The sequence below is a fragment of the Ipomoea triloba genome, chromosome 12, assembly GCF_003576645.1.
Source record: "Ipomoea triloba cultivar NCNSP0323 chromosome 12, ASM357664v1".
Taxonomy (NCBI): domain Eukaryota; kingdom Viridiplantae; phylum Streptophyta; class Magnoliopsida; order Solanales; family Convolvulaceae; genus Ipomoea; species Ipomoea triloba.
Window position 1 is genome coordinate 27,798,048 of NC_044927.1, and position 16,442 is coordinate 27,814,489.

A 16,442-nucleotide genomic window follows, 5' to 3' on the forward strand; every position below is an offset into this window, starting at 1 on the left:
CCCCCCCCCCCCCCCCTCATGCTTATATGGAAGCATCCTCTTATGACCTTTCCTATATCATTATGCGTGATTTCAACAACTTTACACTGCCAATATTACTTGTAATATTCTGATTGCATCAAGGAATAAAACCGTACTTCAATCCCCAATCATTTCTGAAAACCCATGAAAGCCCCAACCAAATATCTCAGCAGTAAATTCAGCCTAGAGAACTATCAGATCGATGAAACAAAACACGGATTTCTTAACACACTATCACATCCCATAAAACTTCACCAACATCCGCAACAAATCGATTCAGTAAAGCAGGAAACAATTCACCGACACAAAGGGAGGAAAATAGTTGCGGTCAAAGAGATTGCTGAGAGACTGACCGACATCGAATCTTAGAAACAAAGAAACTCCTGCTGATCAATAGAAGAATGTCAGTATTCTCCGTGTAATACTGCGGCTAGTTTTCGTGTATATATACAGATTGATAGAGACAGAGATAGATATAGAGAGAGAGAGAGAGAGAGGCTTTGAAGGAAGTTACCAGCGGGTATATAGAGTATATGAGTCGGTTTAGGAGGAACTTGAGCTTACTCTGCTTAGGAGCCAAGATTTGGACGAGGAGAGCGCGGCGTGTGTGTCGGGTGCGGGCGGGCGGGCGAAACGGATGGGCGTGGGGTCAATAACGTAGACGGGTGAAAAGGGTTGGAGGAGTGGTCACGCAGTTTCCTTTTCGAGGTACTCACGTCATAAATGTGAGGGATGTACCGAATCAAAAAGATATTTTTCAACGACCGAACCAAGAGAATATAGGCACAACTTTTTTTTAGAAACTGCATTAAGGCAAGATGCGTACATTGAACATTTCCTTACATTAGTTAGGCCTCACCAAATTTTGTTTCTACCTTAGAATTAACCCTACCTGTCGATGAAAAAATGGGATTTGAGAGGACCAGGGAACGAGGCTGTTCAAAGCGCCTAAATCCTTCCCTGGGGTCGCACAGGGGCAAGCACAAATTATGGGAATATAATGAATCATGAAGAACCTCGAATGAATGGAATTACTGCTACGGAAGGCCGTTTGCTATTGCTATGCTATAAGGGCTGCTCGCCTTTATACGGCTTGGCTTCGCTATCCATTGCTCGATTTTGCTGCATGCTCTGCTCTTAGAGTCTGCTCATAACATATCGTGGCCTGACAACAAAAAACATTTCTTAATATTAGTGAATTTTATTTTTTATTTCAAGCACTTAAATTAAATTATGGAGTATAATTCAGTTTTAAATATTTTAATAATTTCAATTTTATATAATATAAAGGGAAAAAAATAAAACTTGCAAATGCTAAGAATATGGTAGGATGTTGGGTTATATGCATAAAATCACTTTATTTTCTCATTACAGAGTTCTATACTTCTATTCAATTTTTCTTAATGCAATTGGACTTGGGCAACTACTTTTCACTACTTCTAAAGCTATGGGCTAGTCATCTTCACTAATTGGGCTTCTAACATCGCCCCAAAAAAACCTAGCAAGTTTTCTCTACATAAATTCAATTCAATACCGGAAAAAAAAACAAATTATTCTGTGAAGGGTCCACAATACCATGTTTACATACTTTCACAATTTATATACTAGATGTTTACAACTAAACGTTCACAATTTGCATACTGAATACTTCTGAATGTTGACAATTCAAATTGTGAGCATTTAGTATGCAAATTGTGACACGTCCATGGTATAACTATTGAAAAAATACATGAATGGATGGAATCTTCGGAAGTCAAATGAAAGAATGAAAGGATTAAGCCCATATAGAAAGTGGTGGAATGAACTTTTACTAGAAAGTGAAGTGAAACTTTATCCAGTGGAGAAGTGAGTGCATCCATCTCGGTAAACTGCCTCACTCTAGCCTCCTGGGGTACCAGATCAGAAAAATATTGGACTTCTGAAATAGGTGCTGAACTAGGATTCAATGTAAGCTCCAATTCCATTGTCACATGGGGTACTGATGAAGCTAGCGCCATGCCGCCATTGAGTGACCAACATTGGAAGTATTATTTGATGTGCTACCACTATGTAATGCAATTGGAGTCTGATGCACATTATCAGTCAAGGAACCATCTGTTTACTAACTTTTGGTTCAAGCCTAGCAGAATCTGCTTTTCCTGCTTCATTCAGTAGAGGCTGGAACCTGGCAATCCTTAACTGTTTTGCACACAAAATTTTCTTCTTCCTAGGTTGGAAGTCTCCTTTTCTTATCCACCCCTAAAATGCACCTGTTGTTATCACCTTGTTGATGCACAAATTGGGCTAGAAAGAAGGGGCTCTGAATGGCCTTTGCAAGACATGACATCATTTCCAGTCGTCGCTGTTCCATCAAATGAACCCTCTGCCCAACACTCTGCAACATGTGATCTGTTGCCTGCTGATGCTGTCTAGACTCCCCTATCTCCTGCATAAGAAAATCTTTATCTCTTTTAAGTGCATCCACCTCTTCTACTAACCCAAGCATCCCAACTTCAATGCATGGCTCAACTGTAGCTCTCTGAACTTGCTGTGGTTGTTGATGTACCTGAGAGTGGGATGGTTTTCTCCTGCTTATAGTCTTTAGGAGATGCTTATCACCTCTCAAAAATCCCTCATTAGCAAATTCCCATTGATCAGTGTCAATTTTCCTGAACCCCTGCTTACCCAAAAGATAGATGAAGACTCTTAAAACAAAAAATTAGTTCCCCTCCAGGCTCCAGCAATATTTAGACACACCAAATTTCCTTCAACTGATAAATTACAGAGTTATACATAACACTCTGGAGAAAACATATTGTCTATCAACATTCAACAGAACCTAACTAAATGACTTCACTTGCAATTTACAAATCAAGCAAGAGATATATTAATTCAAATTTCCAAATTCAGATTATATCCTTAGAGTTACCTATAACTTTTCAGGCCACCATTCAAGCATACATAATCAAAGCTTCAAACACAAATTCAGGTATACAGCAGGAACGGGGGAAAGCTGAGAAAGTAATGATGTAATTATTAAGCAAATCCACTACATCAACGTAGAAGTGCGTAATTTAGGGTTTATTATAAGTAATTCCTGGAGCAAAAATTCCAAATGTAGCATAAACCAGAAGACGAAGAGTGAATTGAAGATCAAAACAAAAAAAAGGAATATGATGCTAACATAAGTGTTCAACTGTCTGACAAAACTGGAGAAGTTGTTGTGCTTGAAGTATTTGGGCAAAATATCTTTAGTGAGCCTCGGCACATTCCAAACCACGAAACTCTGGTTGCTCTTACTCCACGACACCACGCCGTCGGTCGACGGATCGTCCACCATGTCATATGTCTTACACAGAAACGGCGGTGGCGAGTTCTCGATCGCCTTTCCACCGGTGCTCTCGTGAACTCCGACCATGTCTCCCGAACTATCCTGAGAAAGATTTCTCATTCTGTACTCACCAACCGTAAGCATGCACTTACATATATACACACGCACTATCGAAATCTCAAATCTATACGTTTATGGTGGCTGGTGAGAGAGATGAACGAACCTGAGAGAGAGAGAAAGATTAATGAACCTGGGAGAGTGGGAGAGATCGAGAACGTACGGAGTCGAAGCGGTGGAAAATTGGGAAATGGCGCGCGAGAATGGTGTTGGAAGTTTCATTTAAACATCGACCCTTTAGTTTTCACTTATTACAAATTCCACCCCGCCTACTTCTTTTTATTTTGTAAACCACTTGATGTCTTAGGAAATTGGTGATAAACCCTCTTTTAATTTTTTTATACCCAACAAAAAAATTGTTGGGTGGGGGGAAACAAATTGGTGATAAACCGTCTTAAATTGTACCGCTCTTACCTTTGAGACCGGTTGAATACGTAAATATGGCCTGTAGATTTCCAAGTTCACCCAACAATGACGTTTTCTTTTCATTGATAGGATTTTAACATACTTGGTTGTTTTGGATCGGCTAATCATTTTGGGTTTACCCCAAGGGCATTAGACATGTTCTTATGAACCATATATAAAAGACCATTAAGATTTTCGAGATATTTTTTTATGCGATAAAAAAGAAGAAAAAAATAAAAACACGTACTAATGTACTATATCAATTTAGGTCACGCAACACTAACAAGATTAGGAAAGAGAAATTATATTTTTGAGTCTTTCAAAGAGTGCCTCAAAAAATGGAAACACATATTCATCGTGATTATGAAAAGTTTGTCATCCAATAGGCAAATAGATTACATTGGTCTCTCTATAGATGTGACTAACAGTACATCGCTAATTATTTCTACACAAGAGAGGAATTATCCCTATAATATGCATATGAAAATTTATATTCCATTCTCCCATCTTATCATTTAAATGACAACTTTTGAATTGTTATAGAATTCAATATTATTGAAGCCCCTATCATTTTTGCATTTTCTTTCTCCTTCTCTAATAAAATTAGCTCCTTATTATACATTTGATATTTATATTGTTTACTAATACAAAATAATATCTCAATTATAAAAAAAAAATCATCAAATACTCGTAATTTAAATTAATTATTGTGTAGATAACAATTAAGAAACTTGGAATTCAATAATAAGTTACTATTTAATAATTGTATGTTTTACAAGTATTCACATCCGGTCGAATAAAAGGGAGCTGAGAAAGAACTTGATATATATAGCCAAACAACCATAGAAATAACAAAAATCTTGTGTTTGTGAATGGTGATCTAAATAACCACTCAATGTGAGATTTAAAATCTTCACAAAAAAAAAAGATTTAAAAATAACCATAAATTAAGATGAAATAGTAGATAAGAGTTTTCTCTTTTATCACACCTTGGCCTCTTTCTATTCCTTGATCGATTCAGACATAATAAAATTTTATTATCATTTTTTTATAAATTAAAAGGATAGCTTGTGAATGTGGGGAAAGTGGAAAGAAATGAGGTAAGAAGTGAGGAAAAACCCAGCAAGTGTCTACCATCCCTCTAACCCCCAGATTGACTATTTAAGAAACCATGCCAACTCCCAAATCTAGCTCTCACGTAAAAAACAGAAGAAAAGACACCCATAATTAGGTAATTCATGAAGTAATTAGGCACTAATGTTGAAATTAGCACCCATTAGGGACAATTGCACAATGAAACCTGTGCTCTATGAGCCCGTCCTATAAGATTATCTTTTTCTAGTACGGTTTAATTTTCATATGTAGTTTGCGTGTATTTCATATGTTTTAAAGAGTGTTTTTTTCCATCCATTAAGAATTGCATTAATTTTCCTTTCCATCAATTACGACCTGCAACGGACCACAAGGAGTTGCTACTCAAAAATATGCTATGAGTGAAGTTTACTTTATAACTCTAGCCGAAGTCCATTATAGAGTAAACCAACTTAGGTTGCCTATAGACAAAGAGATCTTCCAAATCAACTGTTTGACCAACTTGATTGTGGTTGCTTTTGTTATTCCAAATATAAGTATGAAGAACATGAACTACTTATGAAGATATATGAGATTATGCAAAATAATAAATGGCATGTTTTTAAGCTGGTGAATTAAATTGGCCTAAGTGAATCAATGCTTAAATATAAATATTTATTATCAAAAAAATAAAAAATAAATATAATACGCACGGTTAAGATGAGAAGACTGATTCGCAGTTATTGTTCTGGCCGTTATACGGGGTATTTGATTGCAATTTATTTTTAGTATACTCCGTATGTATAATATGCATAACGTCAGTACTTGAAAACGTTATATTTCGTGTGTTAGCAGTTAATGACGTATGGAGATCAAAGTAGCAGAAGGCTAGATAGGTTCCTGCGTACAGGGTTGGTCGTGGAAGATCAACTGTGTAATGTGGACGTCTTTGGAGCAGTTGAGATGACCACGTATCTTTTTTCTTTTTTTCCATCTTTATTTCTTAATTTTCTCTTGTCATAAGATATCAATATACATAATTATAAATTCAAGTCACGTTTATAAAGTTTAATTATTACTTGAAAGAATATTTGATATAGAACTTCTTAATACGTCACATACACATGAACCGAGTTTATTCAGTACAAAGAACCAATTAGATGTATAAATTTAGAATGAGTCACACTAACAATATCAACAAAAATATGAATCAAGCCCCGAAAGGAATAATAACCAAGTGGTGCAACATGATTCTTATTCCAAAATGTCACGAGTTGGTTCTTACTAACACTTTCTAGGTTGAGTCTATTGCACAAGACTTTTCTAGTACGGTTTATTTCTCATGTGTGGTTTGTCAGTTATTACAAAAATTAAATCCCATAAAATTTTTTAAAAATTTAGAGCCTGTGGCTAGAAACAATCCTCTATATCGACATATCTAATTGAGTGATGCATGCTAATCGCGTTGGGTTAACTTACAAATTGCTTCAACATAAATGTTTGAAGATCATTTCTTCTAACATTTATTATTCAAATCTAAAACTCTGCTCAATGAAAATTAAGGGTTTTTTTTTTCAATCAAAAGAAGTTGATATATATATATATATATATATATATATAGCCCTCTTGTACATATTTTTTTCTCAAAATTAAAAAGCAGTTATGTAGCGTATACGTTGGACAATAGCTGGAGCACAAAAAAATAAAAAAGAAACGAAAAGGAAGCCTACTTCCATAACGAACAATCGAAAACGTAACTCAGCATTTCTGTACTGCAGATTTAATTATTTTGGATTTTTGGTACAAAAAACAAAACAAATTAAACATTATATTGTCTGCGCAGTGTTTCCCCGGAGGGTTTTCCCGACCATATCCTAGTATGAGGAAACATGAGACGACGGAGGTTTGATCACCGTACATACAGAAGCATCCATAGGATACATTATAATAATGTGCCGTTAGAACTAATGTTGGTTTCTTGGGTAATTCCGCCCGGAAGATCAGAGCTTACTTGCAAGAATGTGTAATCATAGGGTCAAAATAAACATATTAAATATAATCCAGCAATAGGGTTTAGTTTGATTGGTATCATGAATATTGAAAATTTGCGTTCGATTCCTATCATGAATATTGGAGATTTGCGTTTGGTTTAGACTTTGTGCGTAAAATAGAATTTGGTGATGAGTACCGGAACGAGACGGACACCTATCATAAATATTGGAGATTTACATTTGGTTTGGACTCTTTGTGCATAAAATAAAATTTGGTGAAGAGTATTGAAACTAGACTGACTGGATTTACCTCCTCATGAGTTTGAGTTTGAGGGCAAATTTATTGAGTTTAAAATATGATCATTCTTTCACGTGAGAGGGAGTTTAAACTTTAGACATCTCTTAAGGAACAAGAGTACACTGACCACTCACGCCAACCAAGAATTCTAAAAGTTTAGGTTATAAAAACAAATTAAACATAATATAATCTCTCCATGCTAATCAATTTTATATTTGAGCCTCGTGGGACCCAATGGAAGGCCTCCATTGTTCGTACTCCACGTGTGCTGCAACTCCCCAAATGCATGCAAACGTAAGTCGGTAATCCAGTTTGAAATTAATGAGATGCTTAATTTAATTTAATTTCCTTGCGCGATAAGATAATAGAGATGCTTAATTTAATTTAATTTCCTTGCGCGATAAGATAATATCTTTCAGTCGCGATGGTTAATGAAGTGAAACCTACTCAACCTCGTTTACATATTACAAACCTCTATTGTGAACGAAAGACACCTGTCTTGGATGTCTATGTACGAGGACAAGTTCTTAACTATATTAAGATTATAAGATTGATGTATGCTTTGCAAGCAATACATTTGTATTTAGTCTCTCATAAAATGAGACTCCGTATATAATAACAAGTTTTGCATTTTTGGACAATTTTAACTAAGTTAGTCTATTAGCATTTTTATTTGAGCCAATCTAATTTAATTTTCAAGTCAAGTCATCTTTAAGTCTGGTCAATTGAGTATTCTCCTGAGATCGAAATCTTCACTATACATAGAGTCGGATTCGGTGCTCAGTATGTATGGGTCGGTAACCCGAAGTATATTTCTTATCAGCACTCTTAAAACATCATATCAAAGACTATCAAAATACATCAAACGCGGTCAAACACAATAATAAATGACAGAATTATCCAATGTACACCCCTATTAATTTTTCTATAACCATATTGTTCAACATGCTATTTTTTAAACAATTTAGAGACTAAATTTATACTAAAAAACTAAATCTACTCATACTACAATTGATTAACCGTAAGTGTTACTTTTAAAAGATTAAATGTATTACTTCATATACTAAAGTGATATACTAATATTGTTAGATTATGATGTCATAGACAAACTTTGTCTTGTTGTTTCATTTTTGACATTGTTTCCAAGTAGACCAATTAGGTTTTCCAACTCTTCTAACCATTAGATTTTGTCCCTCAAAAAGGAAAAGAAAATAAAAGAATGGTGAAAACTAAAGTTGGTGTCCATGTCATTAAAAGTAATGCTTCTTCATCACACTTTACGGTGTCAACTCCTGTTTTCAAACAGCACCATATCCATATAAACCACCCTCAATCCCACATTCGTACAGAGCCTAAAGAGCAAACTTGCTTTCCCTTCATTCTTCTTCTCCTCCTTACATGCAGGTGGTGGCCGGCACAATGAGGCGGCCGTCATCACCGACGCTCAGCGGCAGCAGCGGTGGCAGGGGAGATGAGAATGCCGGTGGCGTGAAGAAGGGGCCTTGGACGCCCGAGGAGGATAAAAAACTGGTAGATTACATCCGAAAGCACGGGCATGGAAGCTGGAGAGCAGTCCCGAAGCTCGCTGGGCTTAACCGCTGTGGGAAGAGCTGCCGCCTCCGGTGGACAAACTATCTCCGGCCTGACATCAAGAGAGGCAAGTTCGAGGAGGAGGAAGAACAACTCATCATCAAGCTTCATTCAGTTCTGGGAAACAAGTAAATTACTTCTCATGCAACAATCAGTAGTTATAGCTATTGAAACCGAAATAAGCTTAACCAGCTTGGTTGGCTGAGTGGCGTTGCACTCTTATCCCTTAAGAAAGACCAGGAGTTCAAAAAACTCCCTCTCGTATGAAAAAACCAATATAACCAACACTTTGTCGCTTAATTAGACCGCCCGGTATGAGCTTAAAAGTGTCTCATATAGTTAGGGCCTATTGTGGTCTAACAAAAGAAAAACCGAAATAAGCTGAAAATATCGTGATTACCTTACCTTTAATTCTCCATGATGATGTGTGCGCTAATAATCTGCAGGTGGTCAGCCATTGCAATGCGACTTCCAGGAAGAACTGATAACGAGATCAAGAATCACTGGAATACTCATCTTCGTAAAAGGTTGCTGCAAATGGGTATTGACCCGGTAACGCATAGGCCAAGAACTGATATCAACTTCATCGACGCCCTTGCAAATCTACCTCAGCTGCTCGTTGCTGCTGCCAACATGGGCAATAACAGCAATGTCGCAAATCCTCTTTGGGACAGTATTAATGCTCTCAGGCTATGTTCAGATGCGGCGCAAATAGCAAATGAACTCCAGTTGTTGCAGAATTTCATGGCACTTCAATTACAACTCCGGGGTAGCGTTAACAATACCACGAATGAGGCTCAGAGCCAAATTCCAGAATTAGCAACTCAGTTTGGTTCCTGTAACCAGCTTCTTGATCATCTTGCATTACTGAATCCACAGTTGCAGGGGGGATTGTGTAATCTGGGAAGCTCATACAATTTCAGTAGGCTTCCGCCAAACATCAGCTGTTCTGGTTCAGTTGCCACTTCATCAACTTCTCAAAATTCAGAGATTCAAATTCATCATCCTGGTATCATCTCAAACGAGACTAATCAAGGGCAAACAACCAACTCCAACGTTTCCAGAATTAATGATGACAGCAATAAGCTCATGACTAATGCCTTCACAGTGTCGTCATCATCACCATTAAATGTTCCCAGTAGCGAGGGCATTCCTAGTAATCCAATATTTCCCACACTAATCCCCGCATCCCCTTTCCCTGAGAATCCAAGCAGTAGTATTGATTGGGAAACCGACAAAGAAAAATATACTATTTCAGCAAACCTGAAGCACGATATTCCCAACCATGTGCCTAATGCAACAACCACCTTTGAAGCTTGGAGAGACATTAAAGTGGATGATGATGAAGCAACTGACTCTTACTGGCAAGACATCTTATAGTAAGTAGAACATATTTCAACTTTAAACCAAGTCTTTTGAGTACTTCTTAATGCGTTTCCTACTTTCCTACACTAATTATATAAACATTTTATGTTAGATTATAATTCTTCAACCTAATTTTTTTTTTTCTTTTTTTTTGCAGCCAAACCTTTTCTCCATAACCAGTCCCACCAAACCAGCGGTTTTCATTGCTTAATAGCAGACAAGAATTTCTGACCAATTGATCCTCATTACTGTCCAGTCTATATTATCAAATTCTTGTAAAGAAATGCTCACTATTATTTTAGTGGCTTGTTTGTAGCTAGACAAGAACAAATAAAGAATATATGACGGAACATTATTTTCCTTTTCTATCACCAGTTTAGGGATAAAAAGATGTTGAATCTATTTATATAGGAACAACGCTCTTATTGGTATGTTACAGTAAGGTAACCATTGTATACAGGCTCCGGGCCAAACATCATCTACTCAATTATTCAATATCTTTTAAACATTTTTGTTTTGTCTATATATAGCCAATTGCACCAACATGGATATAGATGTGAAAGAAATACAACCTATATGTCCCTTCTTATATATCTGCCAGCTGAGAATTAATTTTAATTACTTTCTATCTCCCAAAAGACAAGAAGAAAGCATTAGAAAGACCACATAAACCATGTAAGAAATTGAAGTACATGCAAGCAAGCTCATTGGAAATAAACAAGTCATTTCTCCATATTTTATTATTTTCTACTTGAAAATGCAAAGGAAAACCATAAAAAGGTGTTTTAGCTTAACTACTAATACCAAAAACTGTGCTAATTTTTATGGACAGTACATGATATACATTTAATTTGCTTGTGTTACTATCTATATAACCAAAGCAAAAACCAAAGTGTTTAGCTTGAGTTTAGATACTTATATAAAAGAGTTGAGAAAGTTATAAACCCCCTATAGAACCTCTTGAACCATCTCAGTTGCCAGGTAATAAACCTCCAATTTAGTTGTGTCTTGCAATGGATGGAACTATTTGCTATTCATAAGCTCTGACTTTTTTTATTTTCTATTTATTTATTGTTAATTTTTATCCCACCTTTCTTGCTGGTTGAAATATTTCCATCAATACATATCAAAGTATAACCATATTATTACTAAGGCAAAATTTTAAAATTACAACTATATTTTTGCTTTAAAGTCAATTACTTACAAAGGAAATGCAGTAACCTTGTGAATTTTATATCACAAAGGAATTTTTGCTTTAAACTCAATATATCACAAAGACTCAACTTGTGAATTTTATTATGTGCAAGTGTCTTGAATTTTATGTACCATAACATATGACATATGACTTAATATTGTTTAGTGGCTCCTATGGCATTCTATAACAGTATCCTTTTGCTAAAAAATAACTTCCATTACACGTTTGTATAGATAGTTAGTAGGTAGTACTGTTGGCCATATAGAACTAACCTCTACCAACCATTTTAACAAACAAATGTTTCATTATTTCACCTCATGGCACCACAGCATAATCCTTACACCTAACACAAACACAGAGAAATTTTTATATATAGATATACAGGTATCTGTGCATCGTCCTGCTGTGCGTAATAGAGAAAGCAGTATATACCTACCTGAAAATCTGAATGGCATATTGTGACACAAAAAGTTAATTGCCTTCTTCATGCTATAACTTTTGAGCTGAAAAATCAACATATTAAGTGTTTGTAGCATCAGCTATTCAAACCAAATGTATCTATATGGTCACGAGCCTGAAACAGGGCAAAGAAGATAGCTTGCCAGTCAATAAGAAGTTCATGTATTAAAGGGTGTAATGATAAAATAGATACAGTATGCTATACCTTGTCCTTTCGTCATTGTTAAAGTCTGCGCGGGAGGTTATCTACATGGGATTTTCACAAGTATCCAATTCCATCCTTCCATAAAGAAAGTTTTCACAGCCCTTAATGTAAACCATGAATTAAGAAACTTCGTTTTGCTTTAGCTTTACTCTAGTCCTCAGATGGTAAGTTTGAGGAAGCAATCAAGTCAAGAAAAACATAATTTTGTCGAGGTTCTTGGAGTATGATGCTGGCACGCTGCATCATTTCTCCCTGTTGATCTGTTATCACAAATACTTGCTTATCACCTTTGGCTCTTGTAAAGGGAGAAAACAATGTTTCCTGCCTCTACCAGGTAATATTTCGGGCAATTCAGTTTGACAACTTATTTCTAGTAATAGTAAAGGGAGAAAACAATTCCCTGCGCCTTTACCACATTACGTAGGAAATTAAAATATTTCAATCCAATAAACAAGAAAGACATTATCAATCAGCCCATGAAACAGCATTGCAAATAAGAGGTCAATGAATCCTGGAAAAAGAAAAATTATAAACCAAATACACTAAATGTGTACATAGATTCAAGATCAAATATTGAATTTCTCACTCCTTGTAAGATCCCTAAAATGTTTTCTAAAACACCACATTCAGCATGATGTTTAGACATACAACCAGCTTCAAAGTTCAACAGGAAAGAAGAAAGAGTCAGCATGGCTCACCCAGCTATCTGACTGACAGAAGTAGAATCTAAGACTAGTCATACTTGGTTTTATGATCAGCATCCGCGCCTTTAAAGGATTTAGAAGGTCTTTCCTCGTTCAAATCCTAGGGCAGCCTCTGTTAGCTTTTCCTTCATTTAGTCAAGAACAAAGCTCTGCAGTCCAAATTCTAAACACAAAGAACAATGCCTCTCATCATTTTTATCCTTGTCGCAACAATTTCTAAAACTAGGCTGGCTTGTCATCCTTTGAACCAATCTCAGATCTGTGAAAAGGGTACAGACTGTTTTTCTTCAGGTGTGCAATGTCAAGGAAAAATTCAGTCAAAATGGTCTCATAGGAAGGCATTTTAGCATAACCAGGGAAGTAATTGATATCAATAACAAGATACCGATTTCCAGCTCGACTGTCCCTAATCATATCAAAATTAAAGAGATTCAATTTCAAAGCACGCCTCAACTCGTTAGCTACTTCAGTTACGAAACTCAATGGAGGCATCTCCGCCCCCTCAATCAACTTGGCAAAGCTGTCATCACTTGAACCTTGAGCAGTTAAATTTGATATTTGAGAGAAGGGTAACAAATTCGCGGATGTACCGAAGTTAGCCTCGGATATGTCCGGCAACGATCGTCGCTTCACGCATTGCACGTGCTTCCCGGCGACGTATACCTTGAAAATGACACCGCCATGGTTGACGAATTCCTGCAATACAATCGGGGGTTTCAGATCCTTCAACCCCTCTTCGTTGAAAACCAGAAACATCTGGTGAGAGCCGGCACTCCCGTTTGCAATCAACGGCTTGACAATCACCGGAAACCTCAATCCCTCGCGAGTCAGAGCGCCGGACAAGGACTCGGAATCATCGGCGATGAAAACCTGCTTCGGAATTCCGAGAATCTCACTCTCGCTAGAGACATTCAAGTCGTTAACGACTTCAAGCATGGAACGCCGATTGTGGAGGCGCGATATGGCGTCGAGAGGGTCGATTATCACGGCGCTAGGGTTTTGGAGGGAGAAATCATCAAGCTGATTCCTCCAATCCTCACTGTACACCTTGTGAATGACGCAATCCAAGCGCCCTTGCTCGACCAGCGGCTTGTCGAGATCGACATGGACAAGATCGACTCCTCTTTGGAAAGCATGATCGACGAGTGAAGGTTGGATGAAGCTCTGAACCTTCTTCGGCGCCAGTGCATATCCTATGCGAAACCTCTCGCTGGCGAGGGATTCCGGTGGCTCACGGACGGCAACTGATTCCGACATGGTTGCTGATAACGTCAATGTGCACCCAAAGCGAGCTAGATTTGTAGGGGAGGCGAAAGAGGATTTCCTAATTTAAGCTCTGGAATTGGATTGGGTTGGAAACACAGAATCTGAAGCTTCTCAGTCAGCTTAGAAACCACGAGGACTACGTGGCGGCTGTCCCTAGTGCGGTGGAGATTCTAGCATACACGTGTGGGCATTCATTATTTTATTTATTTATTTATTTATTTTTATTTTTTTGTTGTTGAGTACTACTGATTTTGTTACTACTTCCATAGCCGACTAAAGCACAAAGAGTCAAAGTTGCTTCCACTGAAGCTCGAACCTACTCCCCCACTCCCATCATTCATGTGAGAGTGTAAACTGGAACACCGGATGTCACTAGACCACAAGGTAGCTGTGGGCATTCATTTTATTTTATTTTATTTTTTATTATGAATATAGGGAAAATTTAAAAGGATGTTCCAACCTAAAAACACACCGTGCATCACAAGTAACGAGCTCGACTAAAAAGAAATTGAACTCAAACAATTATCGCGTCATGTGGGCGCCATTTCGTTGCCACCGAACTGGCCGAGTGCATGCACCACACATATCAAACATGCCAAGTCCACGACGCATATTTGAATCACATCTTTATAAATAGCGCATTTAATGACTTAGAGGGGTCATGGAGGCATTTTTTCACCTAACCATCATCAGTTAAGGACCTCCTAACCTAATGCCACCTATATTCGAGCCCAAACACTTAAACCAACAAGCATACTACTTGGATAAATCATATGATCCAATCAATAACCGCATGAATTTAGACCAAAATAACTTCTATAATATCTATTGCAAGTAATTTGTCATGATTCTTTTGGGTAAATTCACGACGTGTTCTAGGTTTTTGGGTCCACTCGTGAAAATTGAACTGGGATTCTAAAAAAATTCTTCCCACAAAAAGAATCTAATCGTCACTTAAGCTACCTCATTAGATTATTTGTAACGTTATTAATTTTATGGAATACAAACTTGTTGGAGGCCCAAGTATTCATAACAAAACCTAGACCAAACTGAGGCCCAAAAACTAGTTTTGTGCTCTTTTAGCTTGTATTGGATAAAACCAAAGCGATCCAAGTCATAAATTCTTTTACTCTAACTTGATCATGGGTTGTTATGTTGTGGACCCAGGTCCACCTTGCAAGGTGGATCCGAGTTTACATTCACATACACTATACTCTGCATTCACACTTTGTAAACTCCACATTCACACATTACAGGATTATATGTTTAGTAACTATATTACCATTGTTATGCATTCACACATTCAAAACTCTATATTCACAGGTCCTATACTTCATATTCACAACTTGAGAACTCCACATTCACACATTACATGGCTACAAGTTGCTAGAACCTCTTAACTCTATTACAGATTCACACATGCATACCTCTACATTCACGATTTCTATACTCCATATTCACAATTTGAAACCTCCACATTCACACATTTCTGGGCAACTCTACATTCACACAATCATAAATCTACATTCACGATTTTTATACTCTACATTCACACTTTGAAACCTCTACATTCACACATTTTTGGACAACTCTATATTCAGCAATATGTTTACTAATTAAAAAAAAAAAAAAAAAAAAAAAANAAACCACGAGGACTACGTGGCGGCTGTCCCTAGTGCGGTGGAGATTCTAGCATACACGTGTGGGCATTCATTATTTTATTTATTTATTTATTTATTTTTATTTTTTTGTTGTTGAGTACTACTGATTTTGTTACTACTTCCATAGCCGACTAAAGCACAAAGAGTCAAAGTTGCTTCCACTGAAGCTCGAACCTACTCCCCCACTCCCATCATTCATGTGAGAGTGTAAACTGGAACACCGGATGTCACTAGACCACAAGGTAGCTGTGGGCATTCATTTTATTTTATTTTATTTTTTATTATGAATATAGGGAAAATTTAAAAGGATGTTCCAACCTAAAAACACACCGTGCATCACAAGTAACGAGCTCGACTAAAAAGAAATTGAACTCAAACAATTATCGCGTCATGTGGGCGCCATTTCGTTGCCACCGAACTGGCCGAGTGCATGCACCACACATATCAAACATGCCAAGTCCACGACGCATATTTGAATCACATCTTTATAAATAGCGCATTTAATGACTTAGAGGGGTCATGGAGGCATTTTTTCACCTAACCATCATCAGTTAAGGACCTCCTAACCTAATGCCACCTATATTCGAGCCCAAACACTTAAACCAACAAGCATACTACTTGGATAAATCATATGATCCAATCAATAACCGCATGAATTTAGACCAAAATAACTTCTATAATATCTATTGCAAGTAATTTGTCATGATTCTTTTGGGTAAATTCACGACGTGTTCTAGGTTTTTGGGTCCACTCGTGAAAATTGAACTGGGATTCTAAAAAAATT

The 16,442-nt window shown here is 37.0% G+C and overlaps 3 protein-coding genes and 1 pseudogene across 9 annotated transcripts in view; 1 reads left to right on the plus strand and 3 right to left on the minus strand.

Moving 5' to 3' along the window:
* The window catches only part of LOC115998114 (binding partner of ACD11 1-like), a 2,846-nt gene extending 2,205 nt beyond the window's left edge, over positions 1-641 (minus strand). Inside the window, exons 1-2 of one of the 4 annotated variants that reach the window (XM_031237591.1) lie at positions 536-641; positions 375-404 (exon numbers count right to left, since the gene is read on the minus strand). In XM_031237591.1, coding sequence (XP_031093451.1) covers positions 375-380 — 6 coding nt within the window. In that variant the 5' untranslated portion in view covers positions 381-404; positions 536-641. The other 3 variants (XM_031237592.1, XM_031237590.1, XM_031237593.1) reach the window with 3 other exon arrangements.
* Positions 642-2,103: 1,462 nt separating this feature from the next.
* LOC115999623 lies at positions 2,104-3,418 on the minus strand (annotated as a pseudogene).
* A 4,893-nt stretch (positions 3,419-8,311) lies between these two features.
* LOC115999090 (inositol-tetrakisphosphate 1-kinase 1-like) lies at positions 8,312-14,078 on the minus strand. 4 transcript variants are annotated; one of them, XM_031238850.1, is made up of 4 exons: positions 12,028-14,078; positions 11,800-11,937; positions 9,209-10,001; positions 8,312-8,920 (listed from the first exon to the last, which is right to left on the minus strand). In XM_031238850.1, exon 1 carries the CDS (start codon positions 13,986-13,988, stop codon positions 12,954-12,956), a length of 1,035 nt encoding a protein of 344 aa, XP_031094710.1. In that variant the 5' UTR covers positions 13,989-14,078; the 3' UTR covers positions 8,312-8,920; positions 9,209-10,001; positions 11,800-11,937; positions 12,028-12,953. The 4 variants fall into 4 exon arrangements, with proteins under 4 accessions (XP_031094710.1, XP_031094712.1, XP_031094709.1 ...); XM_031238852.1 differs by having other exon boundaries at positions 8,312-8,855; positions 9,209-11,937; XM_031238849.1 differs by having other exon boundaries at positions 9,209-11,937.
* LOC115999089 (transcription factor MYB41-like) lies at positions 8,577-10,401 on the plus strand. The gene is made up of 3 exons (XM_031238848.1): positions 8,577-8,931; positions 9,250-10,182; positions 10,326-10,401. The coding sequence occupies exons 1-3, from the start codon at positions 8,612-8,614 to the stop codon at positions 10,342-10,344; spliced, it is 1,272 nt and encodes a 423-aa protein (XP_031094708.1). The 5' UTR covers positions 8,577-8,611; the 3' UTR covers positions 10,345-10,401.
* Positions 14,079-16,442: the final 2,364 nt, after the last annotated feature.

What these genes read in the sequence shown, in the direction of transcription:
- LOC115999089 (XM_031238848.1), top strand. Translation starts at nt 8,612, where the DNA reads ATGCAGGTGGTGGCCGGCACAATGAGGCGGCCGTCATCACCGACGCTC. An exon ending in CATTCAGTTCTGGGAAACAA is followed by an intron (nt 8,932 to 9,249) that starts GTAAATTACTTC and finishes AATAATCTGCAG; the next exon opens with GTGGTCAGCCATTGCAATGC.
- LOC115999090 (XM_031238850.1), bottom strand. Translation starts at nt 13,988, where the DNA reads ATGTCGGAATCAGTTGCCGTCCGTGAGCCACCGGAATCCCTCGCCAGC.